Source organism: Haliaeetus albicilla, chromosome 7, assembly GCF_947461875.1.
Source record: "Haliaeetus albicilla chromosome 7, bHalAlb1.1, whole genome shotgun sequence".
NCBI lineage: Eukaryota > Metazoa > Chordata > Aves > Accipitriformes > Accipitridae > Haliaeetus > Haliaeetus albicilla.
Window position 1 is genome coordinate 46,576,443 of NC_091489.1, and position 15,851 is coordinate 46,592,293.

The following is a 15,851-nucleotide window of genomic DNA, read 5'->3' on the forward strand; positions in this document are numbered from 1 at the left end:
TATACCAAGCACTGGGTGCCACAGCGCACCTCTTCCACACCAATTTCCCTGCTGTTATGGCAGGAGGCGGGGAATGGAGGACTAAGGGATGCTCCTCTGAAGGAAAAAAAAGCCCCCAAGAATAAAAGGAGCTGTTTTATTCACTATTTATTAACACAGTGTGGTGGAAGACACTCCCTGCTGCTACAGAGCATCGTGCCCTGTGCAGCTCCATGTCCCAGCCCCAGGCTTAGCGTTGGGTTGTGGTTTTTTTTTTTTTGGCAGAGCTCCCACGTCCCCTCTCTCCACCCCATAGACGGAGGCTGGTGCCTGAATCCTACGAGTAGCCTGCCATGGGGGTCAGCAGTCTGTGCCCCGAGGTGTTGCGGGGTCCCTGGGAGGGGGGGGCCAGGACCAGCTCTGCGGGCAGGGAGGAGCAGCAGCGTGGGGGTTCAGCTCCCATCAGTGTGCCCTGCTGCTCATCTTAACATAATTTTTCATAAATTTCACTTTAAATTGGCTTTTTGATATTTTTTTTTTCCCCTGCAGCCTTGACTTCAGGCCAAAGAGGAGCTGGAAAGTTGTTTAATTAGTAAGACAGTAATCGAGCCAGCTGCCTCCCTGAATAGGAAAGGCACGGTGCCATCAGCTCCGAGCCACTCTGTGTGAGGTCTGAGCTCCCTCCTCCATCCCCCTCCCCTAAATCCCCTGGGAGAACCAGGAGCCGGGGAGGAGAAGCAGCTCCCTCCCTCCGGCTGTTTCCAAGCGTCCCAGAGTTTCCCCTGCAGGCAGGGCATCCAGGAGGAAAGGGGGTGTGGGCAGCCCCTGGCTGTTGTAGAGGGCACAGGACTGGTACTCGCAGGGCCACTCGGCCCAGGCGTAGCGCAAGCCCAGCACCAGCGTCCCACAGCCGGCCACGGCCAGCATCACCGTGCGGGACTCCACTGCCACTACGGGTGCCGGCAGCCACATGCACGGGGACGGCTGGCTGGAGCAGCAGACCTGGGGAGGGGGAGAAACATCTGTCAAGGTGGCCTTCCCCTCTTCCAGCCCTGGGGGAAAAGCTTTTTCCCCCTCCTCACCTCGAACGCCCGCGTGTCCCTCCGACGGCAGACGAGCTCCTGGCTGTAGGTGACATTCAGCAGACCCCTGGTCACCTCCAGGATGGCACGGGTGGGATACGGCCCCTGGAAAACCAGGTCTTTCTCCCCGTACGCCACAGCCCTGGCACCCAGGTGCAGCCGGTGGGCCACGTTCTGCTTGTCCCGGGGGTGGATGCTGCCAAGGAAGAGGGGGGGCGGGGGGGTTGGTATCCGATAGCTTTGTTGCTGCCCCCTCGCCCCCCTGGCCAGGACTCGCCTGCCATAGGGAGAGCGCTCATCGCACAGATCCATCGCCACAGCCATGAAGGTGCCAGGCATCCTGGCGTTGGGGACGACCCCTAGATCAGCTGTTTGGTGCCAGCGGAGCCGGGTGAAGCTGTCGTCCAGGCTCCTCCGGCGATAGGTGGACAACTGCAAGGCAGAAGGGGTGGGGAGGGGTGGGGAGCTGCGGAAGCAGCTCAGCCATTGCTCCCAAAACCAGCCGCTGCGGTCCCTGCCTGGGATTTGGCACCCTGGCAGGATCTGTCCACAGGTTTACAGCATCGTCTCCCTCCAGCCAGCTTGGAAGTGGCCCCCAGGGTGTGAAAGGATGGGCAAAAGCTCCCTGAGCATCATGACACCATCCCCCCAGGAGGGTGGGGGTCCTGCCTCTCACCCCCCACCTCACCTGCACGAAGCCGAATGGGAGGACCGGCTCCGTCTGCCCGGCCGATCCAGCGTGGAAAGCCTGGCGCCAGTCGGCAATGAGTGCGGGGAAGGTGCAGTTGTACTGGTCTGTGTGCAGGAAGGCGTTGGCCTCTCCTGGTCCCAAAAGCAAGGGGTCGGTTAGAGCCTGGTGGGATAGCGAGGGGGGCTGCTCCACCCCAGGGAGAGGAAAATGAAGAGGGGGGGTTTACCCTGGTACCAAGCTACACCCCGCAGTGTCATGTTGAGCAGAGGGTGGATCATGGCGTTCCAGAGCACAGAGGGCGTTTGTGGGCCGGAGAGATGCCGGTGTGGGGAGATGCTGGAAGACAAAGCTGGGATTAAGGGAGTTGCAAAACACAAGGCCAGTCCTGAAGATGGGGCTTCAGGAGCCAGCCTTGCATGGTTAAAGCAAGCGCCGTGCAAAAGGGGAGTCCTGCTCTCCCCTCCGCCCGCTGCCACTGCCCCCTTTACACACCAAGATGCACCCTACGTTCTCGGCACGGGAGGGGATTTTACCCAGAGTGGGTAAAACAATGCCTGGAGGGGACGGTGGGGCTCCGGGGATGCTTTGGGAGAAGAGGTGGGATAGGAAGAGATGGAGGGTGACCCCCAAGAGTGGCAGGGGTGAGGCTACCCCCCCAAAAGCAGTGTGGCACAGGGCAGGAGGTATTTCTGTGTCTTCTCTCACCTTCCCATGTCCTCTGGGAGCCCACACACCTGCAGAACCCTTCGGGAGGACCAGGCCTCGATGGGGGTGCCCCCCCAGGCCGCCTCCACCAGCCCAATGGGGTACTGCAGAGCCTCGTAGAGGTAGCGCCCCAACAGCCAGCAGACGGCCGAGAAGTAGGTGAAATTCCCATGGCCCAGGTTTTCTGTGCAAGAAACAGTGGGCTGCAAAGGGAAAAAGGGGGGAAAAAAAGCCGTTTCCAGGCTTTTTTTTGAAGGCACGTTGCACTTACCAGCCGTCGGGATGGACCACGGCAAGTCGATTCGCTCCAGGTCCTCCAGCTCCACGTCGGAGCGGGCGGGTGCTGCAGCGAAGACGCGGACGTAGGGGTAGTGAGCGGCGGCGACGAGCTCCCGGCTGGCGTTGGCGATCTAGGGAAGGGTCGGGAGCGCGCCAGGCACTGCCCTGCCTGATCCCTGCCTGCGCTGGCAGGATGGGGCTATGCCGTGGGGGCTTACCTGCAGGACTGTCATTGCCATGTTGCTTTGCCCGCTGCAAAGCCACACATCCCCAAAGTAGATGTCCTGCAGCGTCACATTCTCTGAGCCTTGCCCGGCCGTCAGCATGTAGGGACCGCCCTGATCCATAGGGTCCAGGACAGTTGTCCACGTCCCAGGAGGTCCTGGAAGAAGAGGACGGTGTTTGTCTTTCACAACCCCTATGAAGACCTAAAAACCTTCACAAAGAGGTGGGATGAGTGGCCAGCAGCTGATGGGGATGGACATACAATGAGGGAAAGCTTCCCCACCACGGAGCCTGGCTGGGGAAATGGATTTTGGAAGCTCTCCGCCATCAGCGGGTCTTTCCTCCTGCAGGAATTTAGGGGTTAAAAAGAAAATCTCAAAGACAAATGTGTGTCAGAGCAGAAGCTGCTGGGAGGAACCGGGATTACAGGAGCAGCTTGGTGTGTGTGACACCGAGATGTCTCCAGCTAATTTTAGACGTGCCGAATCGAGGCGTAAAGATATTCTGCTGGAGCTTAGTGTGGATTTTCTGGCCCGGCTGGGGCCCGATCCTGCAGATCTTCCGATAACGACGGATCACTGCTCTCTCACAGGATGCCTCCAGGCTCTCCAGCCTGTGGAAGAGCCCTTTAGGCAGCAGTCTCACCCCCCTCCAAAAGTGATGAGCAGTCCCCCCTCGACTCACTAGGCAAGGAATGAGGCCACCAGCTGAGATTTGAGATGCCTCTGAGCCTTCCCAGCCTCAAGGAAGGCTCTGCCTGCAGAAGTGACATCCTTCAGGGCTTACAGATCCCCAGCAGGATCGTCCGAGGGGGGATACATCAAAAAAAGAAGCCAGGAGTGCTCTGGAGATTTCCCCAGAGATGGTTTTGACAGGGAGAGGAGCTAAATCCCCCCCCTGCTCTCCCCTCCACAGCCTCATCATTCGGCTCAAGCCTACGCGGTGCCACCCACTCCAGCGGCAGCTCGGCTCCCGCTCGGCGCCTGTGGGATCCCACTGTTGGGAAACCAAAGTGAGCAAAGGCCGGCACTGGTGGGGAGGGGGATTGCTGAATCACTCCCCCCGCCCCACCCAGATCTCCCAGAGAAGGGGAAAGCATGGCTCTAGGAGTGCAGGAGCTGGAGACGTCACCGTCACCTCTGTAACCCCAGAGCAGTGGTGTGACAAACCCAGGGACAATGGGGCTGCGGACAGCAGCCCCCACCCCACCAGCAGGTCTGATTTGGGCTCAGACGTGCTCCTCGGCCACCAAAACCACTGGCCCCAGTTGCCCACCAAGGGTCCCGGACTGACCTTTAACTTGCACCATCTTCTTCATGACAATGAGGCCACCGTCTCTGGAGAGAGTCACGGTCACCGCAGCCCCTGGCTCCCCGTAGCCCCATACCACGGCCCCCGCTGGCTCCTTCTGCAACACCATGTGGTCGCCGTAGTAGGACGCGAAGCTGAGCATCACTCCTAGAATCAACAGACAGCGCAAACATCATCTCCAAGAGGCAAAAAGCAATGAGAAAAATCCCCCGCATGGCCTCCGACTCCCTCTTAAATACAGATTATTTGAGATCCTGCTTAATTTACAGCTTCCTTCAGTCCTGGTCAGCCTTAAGGTGGTTAAAATCACCAAAGAGCTGAGGAAGCGGCACAATTTGAAGTCCCCAAAAGAGCCCAGCCCTATGAGGGAAGTCACCTCCCAAACCACGGGAGCTTGTGTTACAGAGTTTGGATACAGATTTCGGTAAAAATTCTTCTAATAACAGCATGGGAGCATCTCTGCCAGCCCGGCCTTGGTAATAAATATGTTCCAACGTACTTTTCCTTTGCAAAAAAAGTTTGGCAAGTGGTGGGATGGGAAACACTGGCCATGTGGCACCAGCAAAGGTGCCTTTCAGCAGGGAGGGAAGCAGAGGTCTCAGCCCTGGCACCCCCAAAAGCTCCATTTTTGGGGTGTGAAAATAAAACCACGCTTGAAAGGGGGTCGGGGCAACGTTTGCATGGCATGGAGAGGCGATTTGGGGGGTGATCTCCGTTGTACCGATCAAACTGGGGCTCACAGAGCTCTGTCTCCTCTGCAGCTCATCCCAGGCTGGGTTTAATGAAGGAAAGAAACCATGTTCTCGGCCCCTCTGAAATCAGCCACATCACTGTTCCCATCATCTCATGTACCAAGGCTCCAAGAAGGACGAGTTACATAAAAAAAGGAGTCGAAGGAGAAAAGAAAAAAAAAAAAACAAGACGCCGGGGAAGAGACTGGAGGCTATAAAAAGCGGCTGGGAGGAGAGCCCACGAGACGCCGCCAAGGAGCCGCATGCGACTCCCGCCTTACGTAAAGCATCATCCCACGGCGGCAGCGACACGCCAAGGGCATTGAAGAGGGGCTGGCTGCTGCCAAGGGTGTCAAAGAGGGGCTCTAGGAGTGCAAAGGGCATCGAAGCAGAGCTCGTAGGGGTGCAAATGGCCTCGGAGCGGGGCTGGGGGATGCCAAGGACATCAAACCTGGGCAAAGGGGGATGCCAAAGGGCTGGGAGGGTGCCAAGGGCCCTGAAGTGGGGCTCAGCGTGGTGCCAAAGGCATCGAAGCGGGGCTGGGGAGGGGGGGGAGGCCAAGAAGGGCGTCAAAACGGGGCTGGGGGGGTGCCAAGGGCCCCGAAGCGGGGCTGGGAGGGGGGTGTGCCGCCCCCCGGGCCGGGCAGAGGAAGGTGCCCGCGGGGCTGGGGGTGCGGAGCCAGCCCCCCCCAGCCCTTTACCTGCCGCCACCGGAGCCAGCGCTAGCAGCACCCACGCCGCCATCCTGGGTGGGTGGGGGGGACGGGACGGGATGGGACACGACACGGACAACCGGGCGTCGGGGCACCGGTCAGCCCCTGCCCCGCCAGGCCCCGCCCCGCGTGGGCGTGACCAGCGGGGAGGGCGTGGCCTGGTCGCGGGGCGGGGGGAAGGCGGCGGTTGCCAAGCGACAGCGTCCTCACCACAGCCAGAGGTGCCGGCGCGGCCCGGCTGGATCGGAGGGGAGGGCCCGGGGTTGGAAGCCGGGGGGGGGGGGGGGAACGAGGAAAGGGGATGCGGGAGACCGGGGGGGGACTGGGAGGAACCGGGAGGAACCGGGGGGCGGGGGGGAGCCGCGAGTGGGGGAACCGGGGAGACCGGGGCCCTCCGCGACCGCTCACCCCGCCCTGGCCCGGCAGCCGCCGCGCAGGCGCAGTTAGAGGCAGCAGTGCGCAGGCGCGGAGGGCGGTGAGGTTGGGGGTGGGAGCGCCCCCTAGCGGCGGCGCTATCCACCAGCCCGACCCATCATCTCTCGGGCCGCAGGTTCGAGTCCCGGCGGTGCTCGGTCGGGACGGCGGGGGGTGCGGGTCGCGGCTAATCCCGGCTGTGCCGCTGCGGGGGGGGCCCGGGAGAGGCAGCCATGTCCATCCCCTCCTCCAGCACCACCCTGCGGCTGCCCGCCGGCTTCAAAAACCTGCTGGAGGGGCTGGCACTGGAGGTGTTGCGGGCACAGCCCGCCGATGTGGTGGCCTTTGCCGCTCAGCACTTCCAAACGCTGCTGGAGCAGAGAGAGGGTGAGTGGCCTGGCCCAGCAGCACCCATCCCTGCACCTCCATCCCCTGCCCCATGCTGCATTGCCTGCCTGTCCTGCGTGGCATCACGCCTGCCGTGTGTGCCTGTCACCCAGGGTGTCGCTCCTGCCCCACGTGCCCATCACCCGTGGCATCGTGCCTTCCCCGAGTGCCCATCACCCAGGGCCTCACTCCTGCCCCCTGTGCCCATCACCCGTGGCATTGTGCCTTCCCTGAGTGCCCATCACCCAGGGTGTCACTTCTGCCCCATGCGCCCATCACCTAGGGTGTCACTCCTACCCCGTGTGCCCATTGCCCATGGCATTGTGCCTGCCCCATGTGCCCGTCGCCCAGGGCACCACACCTGCCCCTTGTGCCCGTCCTTGAGGGACTTTGCACCTTCCCATCATGCCCATCCCTCGTGCCACCAGCCCTGCCCCATGTGCCCATCCTACGTGGCATCAAACCTCCTCCTTCCCCAGACAGCTCAGCTGACCTGGCAGTGTGGGGAGCCCGGCTGGAGGACGAGGTTCTCACACAGCCTCTTTTCCAGGTAGGCTGCCCTCCCCGCCTGCCCTTCTGGTCCCGAATTTGGGGTGTCCAAGGTGAAGGGCTGAGACCCCACACCCACCCTGGTCCTGCTGCCCTTGTCCCACACCACCTAAATTTTAGGTTTTCCTGCTTTTCCTCCAGGAGCCAGGGGAGGACAAGAAGGAGGACAAGGACGAGGAGGAGGAGAAGGCAGGAGAGCAGGCAGGCAACGCTGCATCCACAGACATGGTAAGGGACACAGCGCCCACACCCAAAACAGCATCAGGGTAGTTGACAGCACCCCGCAGCACCAACGTACCATGATTCCTGCCCCAAATCCTCACCATGACGCAGCAGAGAGGAGCAAACTGATGGGTGAAGGGGATCGCATCCCCATAACGCTCTTTAAAAGGGACACCTCCCTGGGGACCCGACCTGAGTGCTCGCCCCACATCCCCCATTTGGCAACATCTGAACCCAAAATGAGGAACAACAACTTGAAAAAAAAAAAAAAACCCGAAACCCTCAATTTCCCCACCAGGCTCCTGCCCTTCTCTCGGAGGCAGGCAACTATCTCCCGTCCCACCCTGGCGGCACTTTTTTAATGAGAATTTTTATTAATGAGGTCCCCGCCGTTATTAGCAACTCTCACCTGAGATTTCTCCCCTAAAAAAAACCCGGGTTTAGGAGCTGGGCTGAGCTTGAGATGATATTTTAAGGCTCTATATTTAGGCCCCTGCATCCCTGGAGGTTGTCAAAAATTTAATAGCGTCCCCGTGTGAAGAAGGGATGTGACATTGCTCCTTTTCTCCCCCCCCCCAGAGCTGAGATGCCTCCATAGCATTTTGGGGAGCACTGGGGAGGCCCCCATCCCATTCCAACCAGTGAAATTCCCGTTTTCCCATCAAAGTGGTTTCAAAATCCCAACCGGCGCTGAAAAAAAAGGGGTGACAGGGTTTGCGTCAAAACCAGCTGCTCTTTTTTTGGGGGGTGACTGAACCCCCCCCATGCTCACCCCAGTTTCACCTCCCCCTTCCTGTTTTTTTTCCCCAGGGGGGGAGCCGGCCATATGCGGCGTGCAGTGCTCGCCCACGGCACGGGGCACGGCGGCGGCTCCCCCGGTAAAAACAGGAAGGAGGGATGGGGAAAAAAAGCTGGCGGGGACCCCACGCCGGGGCTGATGCCAACCGGCTACGCCTTGACCCCCCCTCCCAGCACTGCCTCACCGGCTGCCGGCTCCTGCTTCGGCAGCCGGCAACGCTGCCTGCCCAGGGCACCTTTCCAGCATGAAATTTCCGCCCCCCCCCCCTTTTTTTTAAGGATTTTTATAACACCTCAGTGCCACCATCTCAAACCACGATGGCGGGACATTTCCAGGGGGTCTTGCCACCTGTGGTGTCCACCCCTCCCTTCCAAAATACAAGTTATTTTATCGGGATTCAGATTTTGGAGATGTTGGAGCACCTGGAAAAGCATCACCCCAATATTACTCCCCCCCCCCTCCATGTTGCGCCCCGGGGTGGGTTGTTTTCTTGGATGAGGGGACCCAGGGAGGAAAAACGCAGAGCCTGGAATGGGCTCAAAAACTGCCGTTAATAATTAGAAATGTTCTGGCATTTCGCGTCCCTCCTCCGCAGCCGCAGCCTGCGGGAGACGCCGGCACTCGGCAGCTCTGCCAGGACTGGGGGGCCACGGCCGGAGGGGATTTTTGGGGATAGGGAGGCTGCGTGCTGTTGGCAAAAATGGGGTGCTGTCCACTCTTGCATTGAAACTGCTCCCAAACCCCCCGGGTTTGTGCTTCTTGGGGGGGGTTTACTGGTACTGGGATGATCCTCCCAGCATTTTGCATCCTAGTTTTGGGGCTGCTTTTCCCAGATCCTTGATGCACAAGTCACCCCAAAAACCCTTTCCTCTCGTCTCCCCCAAAACCAGCCTGTCTTCCCTCACCAGAGCAGGCAGCGATGGATCTGGAGGGTCTAAAAAAACAAGGGAAAGGGATCTTTTTCCCATCTAAAAATCCCAGCGGAGCAGCCGAGGCTTCGCCTGGAAGCTGAAGCGGGGTTTTCTGGAGCAGAGCTATTCCCCCCCCCCCCCCGCCGCGCTGGTGGGAAGAGGTGGTGGTGGAAATGCGGCTCCGGCGGGGAGAGCCAGGTGCCGACAGCTGGTGGGGGAATCGAGGGATGCTTGGGGAGCACCCATCTCCCCATGTGTGGGTTTGGGTGCCTGGGTGCTGCCTGGGAGGGGGTGGCTGACCCCCATCGGCCAGTGAAGGGTGGGTGAAGCAGTGGCGGCAGGGGGGCAGCAGGGGTGGGCTGCACCCTCCTTGTACCTGGGACGGGATGGGGAGCAGGGTGGTCTGGGTGCCCCGGGGAGCTGGGGGTGTTGGGAGGGGGCAGGGGATGCCACCGCCTGCATCCCGGCTGGAGTGGCCTCGGGGACAGAGATGGAGATGGGGATGGGAACAGGAACAAGGATGGTGACAGGGACAGGGACGAGGGTGATGGTGGGGATGGTGAGAGGGCTGGGGACAAAGATGATGATGATGATGGGGTTGAGGTTGGGGATGGGAGGGGCATGGGGACAGGGGTGGGGACAGAGCTGATGGGGTGAAAATTGGGGTTGGGGACAGCGATAGGGGTGATGGGGACAGGAATGGGGATGGGGATCATGATGGGGATGGTGGTTGGTATGGGGACAGGAAAGGGGACGATGGTGGGGATGAGGACAGGGATGATGGTGGGGATGGGGATGGGGACGGTGACGGTGGTGGAGGCGATGGGGATGAGGCCAGGAATGGGAAGGGGGATGGTGGCAGCAGTGGGGACGGTGACAGTGCCATGAACAGGGATGCCGATGTCAATGGGACAGTGATCATGATGATGCCACTGATGGCGAAGAGGAAGGTCAATGCCACCAGGCCCCCCTAAACAGGGCAGACCCCTGTGAGCAAGCCAGGCCGGCAAGGGTAGGCAAGGCCCGACTGCGTTGGCAGGCTGCGGGGTGCTGGTGCCCAGCTGGGGGGGCCACGCCGTGTTTTGGGGGCCGGCCGGAGCCGGCATCGGCGCACAGAGCCCACGGGCGACTTATGCAGTTGCTTAGCAACTCCCTAAACCCGGATTAGAGGCGAGCGAGGCAGGCGATGCAGGGGGCTGTGGGCTGCAGCCCCCCGCATCGCCCTGGGGGGTCCCTCCTCTTTCCGTGGGTCCCCCCATCTCACCCCGCCAGCCCTGGCACCTCAGCATGGTCCAAAGGTGAAAGCGGGGTCTGCAGAGAGCACCAAGCTCTGGAAAAATGGCTGGGTTTGCAGGTCTGGCTGGAAAACACCCCAAATTTGGGGGGGGTGGGATGCTCCTGCAAGCAGGGAAGAGACCCCCAAACCCCAAAAGCGGAGCCCCCTCCTCCGCATGGAGCCCGTGTGGGGACACCACCCCTGGGCTTCAGCGGATGCTTGGTGGGATGCGGTGTCCTGCCATGCCCACCCTTCCTCACCATCTTCATCCTCGCCATCTTCATCATCATCATCCCCATCCTCACCCTCCTTCGGGACCAAGCCCTAAGTAAGTTGTGAAGTTTTTACCCCCCGTGCAAACAAACCTGGGGGGGCAAAACCCCCCTCCAGCATCACTGCGGGCCAAGCATCCCCCCCCCCAAAAAATAACCCATCGCCCTCATTTGCTGCAGCTTCGGTCCCCCTCTCCCCCCCCCAAAATAGCTGCAAATTTCAGTACGGCCCTATTAAACCCACCATGCTGAGGGCAAAACTGCCGTTAAATATTTGATCGCATCCTCCGCGTGTAATTTTATATTGCACGAAACTCTGATGCGAGCTGCCGGCTCCTTTAAGTGTTAGGAGGGAGCTGGAGGCTGTGAAATAAAATTGGAGGAGGTAAAAAAAAAAAAAAAAAAAAAGAGGAGAAAGGGAAAAAAAAAAATAAGAAACACCCCCCCACACTCTCTAAAAGCCTGGCAGGGGTGTAGGGCTGATAGGCTCGCCCGGAGGAAAGCGCATTACGTAGGCAAGCGGCTCCGCTCAACTTGCCACCTGCGCTGAGAGAGCTGCCGGGGAAGCGAGACCCTGCCGGAGCCCCTCGCCCATCGCTGGCCACCCACCCGTCCTCCGCCATGGACTGCTGCAACGTAGGTCCCCCCCTCTTTTCTCCCAGCACCTCGTTTTTCTGCATTTGATTTATTAGTAGTATTGTTATTGGCCCCCCCCTCCCCGCCACGGAGCGGGGTACGGGGGTGGCGGAGGGGATTTGGGGTGGTGATGGAGGAGGGGGAGTATTTGCAAGGGGGTTGATGCTGCGATGGGTGCTGCACCCAAGACCTCAACCGACTCCGTGTGTGTCCCCCACTTGCCCACCCAGTGCTGTTGCAAACCCCCAGGCCCATATCCCCTCCCTCCTCTAACCCCCCCCCCGCTCCCATTTCACACCAGTTCAGGATCTGTCCCACTGGGGCCAGCAGCCACCCCGCACCATGGCCAGCATGTCCGGAAAGTCCCCCCTGTCCCAAATCCAGTGGCGAGACAGGGGGTTCTGCTTTGGTCCCCCCCCCCAATTACTCTCCAGGCAGGATCGGGGTTGCTTATGGATAAAGGGATAAATTGGGGTGAGCAGGGGGCTGCACCCCTCCGTCCGCACCCCAGGGTGAGCACCGCTTGCTGCCCAGCCGGCTCAGGGAGCTGATCCAGCAGAAAACCACATCTTTTTTCCCCCCTTTCTCCCTTCCCCCCCCCTTTCCCCCTTTTTCTCCTCCCCCCTGCTTTTTTCCCCCTTTTTTCCCCTCCTGCTCAGCTGGCAGCACAGAGAGAAGCACCCGTCTGCCCTCCTGGGTGCCTCCAGAGAGGTGGAACCCACCCTGCATATAGGATTTATCCCCCCCTGCATATAGGGTTTATCTGCCCTGCATATAGGATTTCCCCCCACACATGTAGGATTTCTCCCCCTGGATATAGGATTTCTCCCCTGAATATAGGATTTCTCCCCTGCATATAGGATTTCTCTCCTGGATATAGGATTTCTCCACTGGATATAGGTGTCGTCCACCCCCCCCCCACCCCCCACCCCCATATAGGATTTCTGCCCTGAATATAGGATTTCTCTCCTGGATATAGGATTTCCTCCCCCTGGCTATAGGATTTCCAGCCCTGGCTATAACATTTCCACCCTGGACATATCATTTCCACCTCAGACCCATCACTTAAGCCGCCGCCGCTCTTTTGCTCCCCTCACCTTTCACGACGGTAAAACAACCCGAGCAACTTTGCAGAGCCGCGGCACGCTCCGAGGGGAAGAGCATTTCCCTGCCCCCCCCCCCCCAAATCTGCAGTTTCCAGGTAACCCCCCCCCCAGAAAAAAACCCAAGCAAGCCCTCCTTTAAATCCTTTAAAGCACACCCAGGGTGTTGCAAAGGATGCACCCCCACTGCTGCCGACACTGGACCATCCAATGCCGGCTGGCTCCCATCTCATTTCTTTTTCCCGTGGATTTTTTTCCCCCCTTGACCTCAACGTTGGGTCCAACCACTCCGGTGGGATGTGGCCGGAGGGGAGTGGGCTGCAGTGATTTATCCTTGGGGGGGAGGGCTTTTCCTCTTCTCTGGCATTGCTCCCTGCCCAAATTTCCTGGTGTTTTCAGCCAAAGCCCTGAGCAGGGATGCAGGTGGATGCAACAGGCTGTGAGGGAAGGGGAAACTGAGGCACGGCCAGCTCACCTTGCGTGGTGTGACCCCCCCCGTGCCGAAAATCCCCCTCCCAAAAACCCACCCTATGCTCCCGTGGATGCTCCTCTCCCTGAATCACAACCCTTGGGGAAGCAGGGTCCGATCCCAGCAGGGCTGGCTGGGGTTTGGCTTCTTGCAGCCGGGTGGTGATTTAGAGACGAGCAGGGGGTGAAGCATCTTACCCCCCCTGCACCTTAGGTTGCAAATCCCCCAAGACACCTGCAAGGGACTCTGATTTTTAGCAAAGAACCCTAATTTTTAGCAAAGAAAGAACCCTAATTTTTAGCACAGGGCCTAATTTAGGACCTTATTTAATGGATTAAATTGGGGGGGGGGAGATGCCCTTTTTGGGGTGCCACCAGCCGTAACCCTCACGTTGGCGCCGGCAGGAGGGAGCCTGCACAAAGCTGGACGAGGACATCCTGGACATCCCCTTGGACGATCCCGACGCCAACGCGGCGGCCGCCAAGATCCAGGCTAGTTTCCGTGGCCATATGACCCGCAAGAAGATCAAAGGGGGTGAGATCGATCGGAAAACCAAGGACGCCGAGTGCGCCAACAGCACCCGCGGCAGCGACCTCCGCAACGGCGACTAGGTATGCCCCAAAATCTCCCTTATCCCCCCTCGCCCAAAATCGGGGTCATTTTTACAAGGCTGCTGCTCCGAGCATCCTTCCCCACACCGATTCGGGATGGAGAAGAGGGTTTTCTTCCCAGGAGGTGAAAGCATGCAGGCAGCGGCAGGCAGGCAGCCCCTGCCTGCCCTAATTTTGGGAGCGCGCCGTAGTAGTTAGCATGGGAAGGCGAAGCCCTAGATTTGAATTGAATTTCTCCCTTAGCAACACCACCCCGAACGCCTCGCCTCAGCACATGCTATTTTTAAAAGCCTGTGTCACAGTCTCCTGGCAGGAAAAGGTAAATTTAAAAAGCACCCACAGTGCCGAGGCCGCGTGGCATCGGGGCCCGGGGGGGCCTGGTTGTGCCGTACCCCATGCCGTGCCGGTGTGGTGAGCGGGGAACAGCCCCGGCTGCCGGGAAGGCCAGTTTGGGGTTAGCGGCAGGGAGGTCTTGCTGCCGGCACGGCCACGTGTCTGTGGCAGGGCTGGTGGGAATGCAACTGGGATGTAGTGGGGATGCAACAGGGATGAACTGAGGATGCAGTGAGGATGTAGTGGGGATGAAGTGGGGATGCAGTGGGAAGGAACCAAGGATGCAATGGGAAAGCAAGGGGGATGCAGTGGGGAAGCAATGGGGATGCAGTGGGGATGCAATAGGGTTGCAGTGAGGATTCAGTGAGGATGCACTTGGGCATGCAACGGGGAAGCAGCTGCCAAGTGCAGGGGCTGTGAAGCTCATTAGGACCATGAGGTTCGTTATGGCTGCCTCATTAGGTGGTCTGAGCCAGCTTGCATCAGGTAAGACCCCTCCCTCCAGGGTCCTCTGCTCTTGGGGGGCCCGGGCTGGGTGTCCCCCCCGGCTGCTGGGCTGGGGCTGGGTGAGGGCAGGTTGCAGGCAGCAGTGGGAGGTGGGCAGGACAAGGGTGCAGGAGCAGGGCACAGGCAAGGTGCAGGCAGGGTGTGGGTGAGCTGCAAGTAGGGCATAGGCAGGGTGCAGGCAGGGCAGGGGAGGTGCGTGGAGAGGTTGCAAGCTGCAGGAGCAGGGTGCGGGCAGGGTGTGGGCAGGGGTGCCAGAAGGGAGGGGACAGGGCACGGAGAGGGTGCAGGCAGGGTGCAGGCAGGGCACAGGATACAGGCAGGCTGCAGGCTGGATGTGAGCAGGCTGCAGACTGGCTGCAGGCAGGGTGCAGGCAAGGTGTGGGAGCCGGGTGCAGGTTGCAGCAGCAGGATGCAGGAGCAGGGTGCAGGCAGGGTGCGGGCAGGGTGCAGGCGGGGCACAGGATACAGGCAGGCTGCAGGCTGGATGTGAGCAGGCTGCAGAAGCAGGGTGCGGGCAAGGTGCATGCAGGGTGCAGGCAAGGCGCAGGTTGCAGCAGCAGGATGCAGGAGCAGGGTGCAGGCAGGAGTGCTGGAAGGGAGACGACAGGGCATGGACAGGGTGCAGGCAGGCTGCAGAAGCAGGGTGCAGGAGCAGGGTGCGGGCAGAGCACAGGTTGCAGCCGCAGGCTGCAGGCAGGCTGCAGGAGCAGGGTGCAGAGGCAGGGCGCAGGCAGAGCTCAGGCCCAGGGCTGACGGCTCTCTCCTTGCTTACAGGGGCCGCCAGGCGCTCCCCGGACCCCCCTCGCTGCCGACCGCCGAGGCCCAGGAGCCCCCGCTTCGCCCCGCCGCCCCCCGCATGCGCCCCCTGGGGTCCCCCTGCAGCCGGGCCCTGCCCCCGCCTGCCCCCCCCCGCCCCGTCCCCCCCCCGCCCCAATAAACGTCCCTGCCGGAGGCCCAGCCTGTCCTTGGCGCCTTTCGACGTCACCCGGCGGAGTGGTGAGGTCACAGCGGCTCGGAGGCGGGATGGCCATGGGGCGGGTGATGCCCAGCAGCGACGTCACACGTGCGTGCGTGACATCACTGGCAGGCGTGCAACGGCCGGTGTGACAGTGTACAGGCACGTGACATCACGGCAGGGCACGCGATGGCTGGCATGACATCACGCAAGCGTGCGTGACGCCGCTCGTGGGTGGGAGATAGCTCGTGTGATGCTCTGCAGCCGTGAAGTTGGGTGGTGTGACGGTGCTGTTGAACGTGTGACGGCTGCTGTGACATCATACGGGTGTGTGGGACGTCACTGCTAGACATGATCAGAGGCACAATGTCATACAGGCATGTGTTATGTCACTGCTGACAGTGTGATGGTGAGAGAGACATCATGCAGGCACGCGCAACACCACTGCAGGCACGCGCAACACCACTGACGGACATGTGACTGCCAGCGTGATGTCCTACAGACATGAGTCGGATGCTGTGATGCCACACGCTCATTGTGACATCATACCGCCCGACTCAGGACCGGGGCAGAGTCTGACATCACGGTGATGGACAGGCGATAGGTCTTGGGGTGCGACAACACACGCAAGCCAGGATGCCATCCTGAGGACCCTGGCCGGTGCAATGTGACATCACCCAGCCACCGTGAC

General features: G+C 60.5%; 2 protein-coding genes across 3 annotated transcripts; one reads left to right on the forward strand and one right to left on the reverse strand.

Annotated features, from left to right (window-relative positions):
• Positions 1 to 122: 122 nt before the first annotated feature.
• On the reverse strand, positions 123 to 5,839 carry SIAE (sialic acid acetylesterase). 2 transcript variants are annotated; one of them, XM_069788262.1, is made up of 9 exons: positions 5,705 to 5,839; positions 4,255 to 4,419; positions 2,955 to 3,118; positions 2,729 to 2,867; positions 2,458 to 2,641; positions 1,979 to 2,088; positions 1,750 to 1,883; positions 1,062 to 1,493; positions 123 to 981 (listed from the first exon to the last, which is right to left on the reverse strand). In XM_069788262.1, exons 1-9 carry the CDS (start codon positions 5,745 to 5,747, stop codon positions 679 to 681), a joined length of 1,674 nt encoding a protein of 557 aa, XP_069644363.1. In that variant the 5' UTR covers positions 5,748 to 5,839; the 3' UTR covers positions 123 to 678. The 2 variants fall into 2 exon arrangements, with proteins under 2 accessions (XP_069644363.1, XP_069644364.1); XM_069788263.1 differs by lacking the exon at positions 5,705 to 5,839 and adding an exon at positions 4,994 to 5,492.
• Positions 5,840 to 6,261: 422 nt separating this feature from the next.
• Positions 6,262 to 15,557, forward strand: LOC104323174 (sperm surface protein Sp17). The gene is made up of 5 exons (XM_069788277.1): positions 6,262 to 6,517; positions 6,997 to 7,067; positions 7,208 to 7,294; positions 13,159 to 13,365; positions 14,980 to 15,557. The coding sequence occupies exons 1-4, from the start codon at positions 6,364 to 6,366 to the stop codon at positions 13,363 to 13,365; spliced, it is 519 nt and encodes a 172-aa protein (XP_069644378.1). The 5' UTR covers positions 6,262 to 6,363; the 3' UTR covers positions 14,980 to 15,557.
• The last annotated feature ends 294 nt before the right edge of the window (positions 15,558 to 15,851 follow it).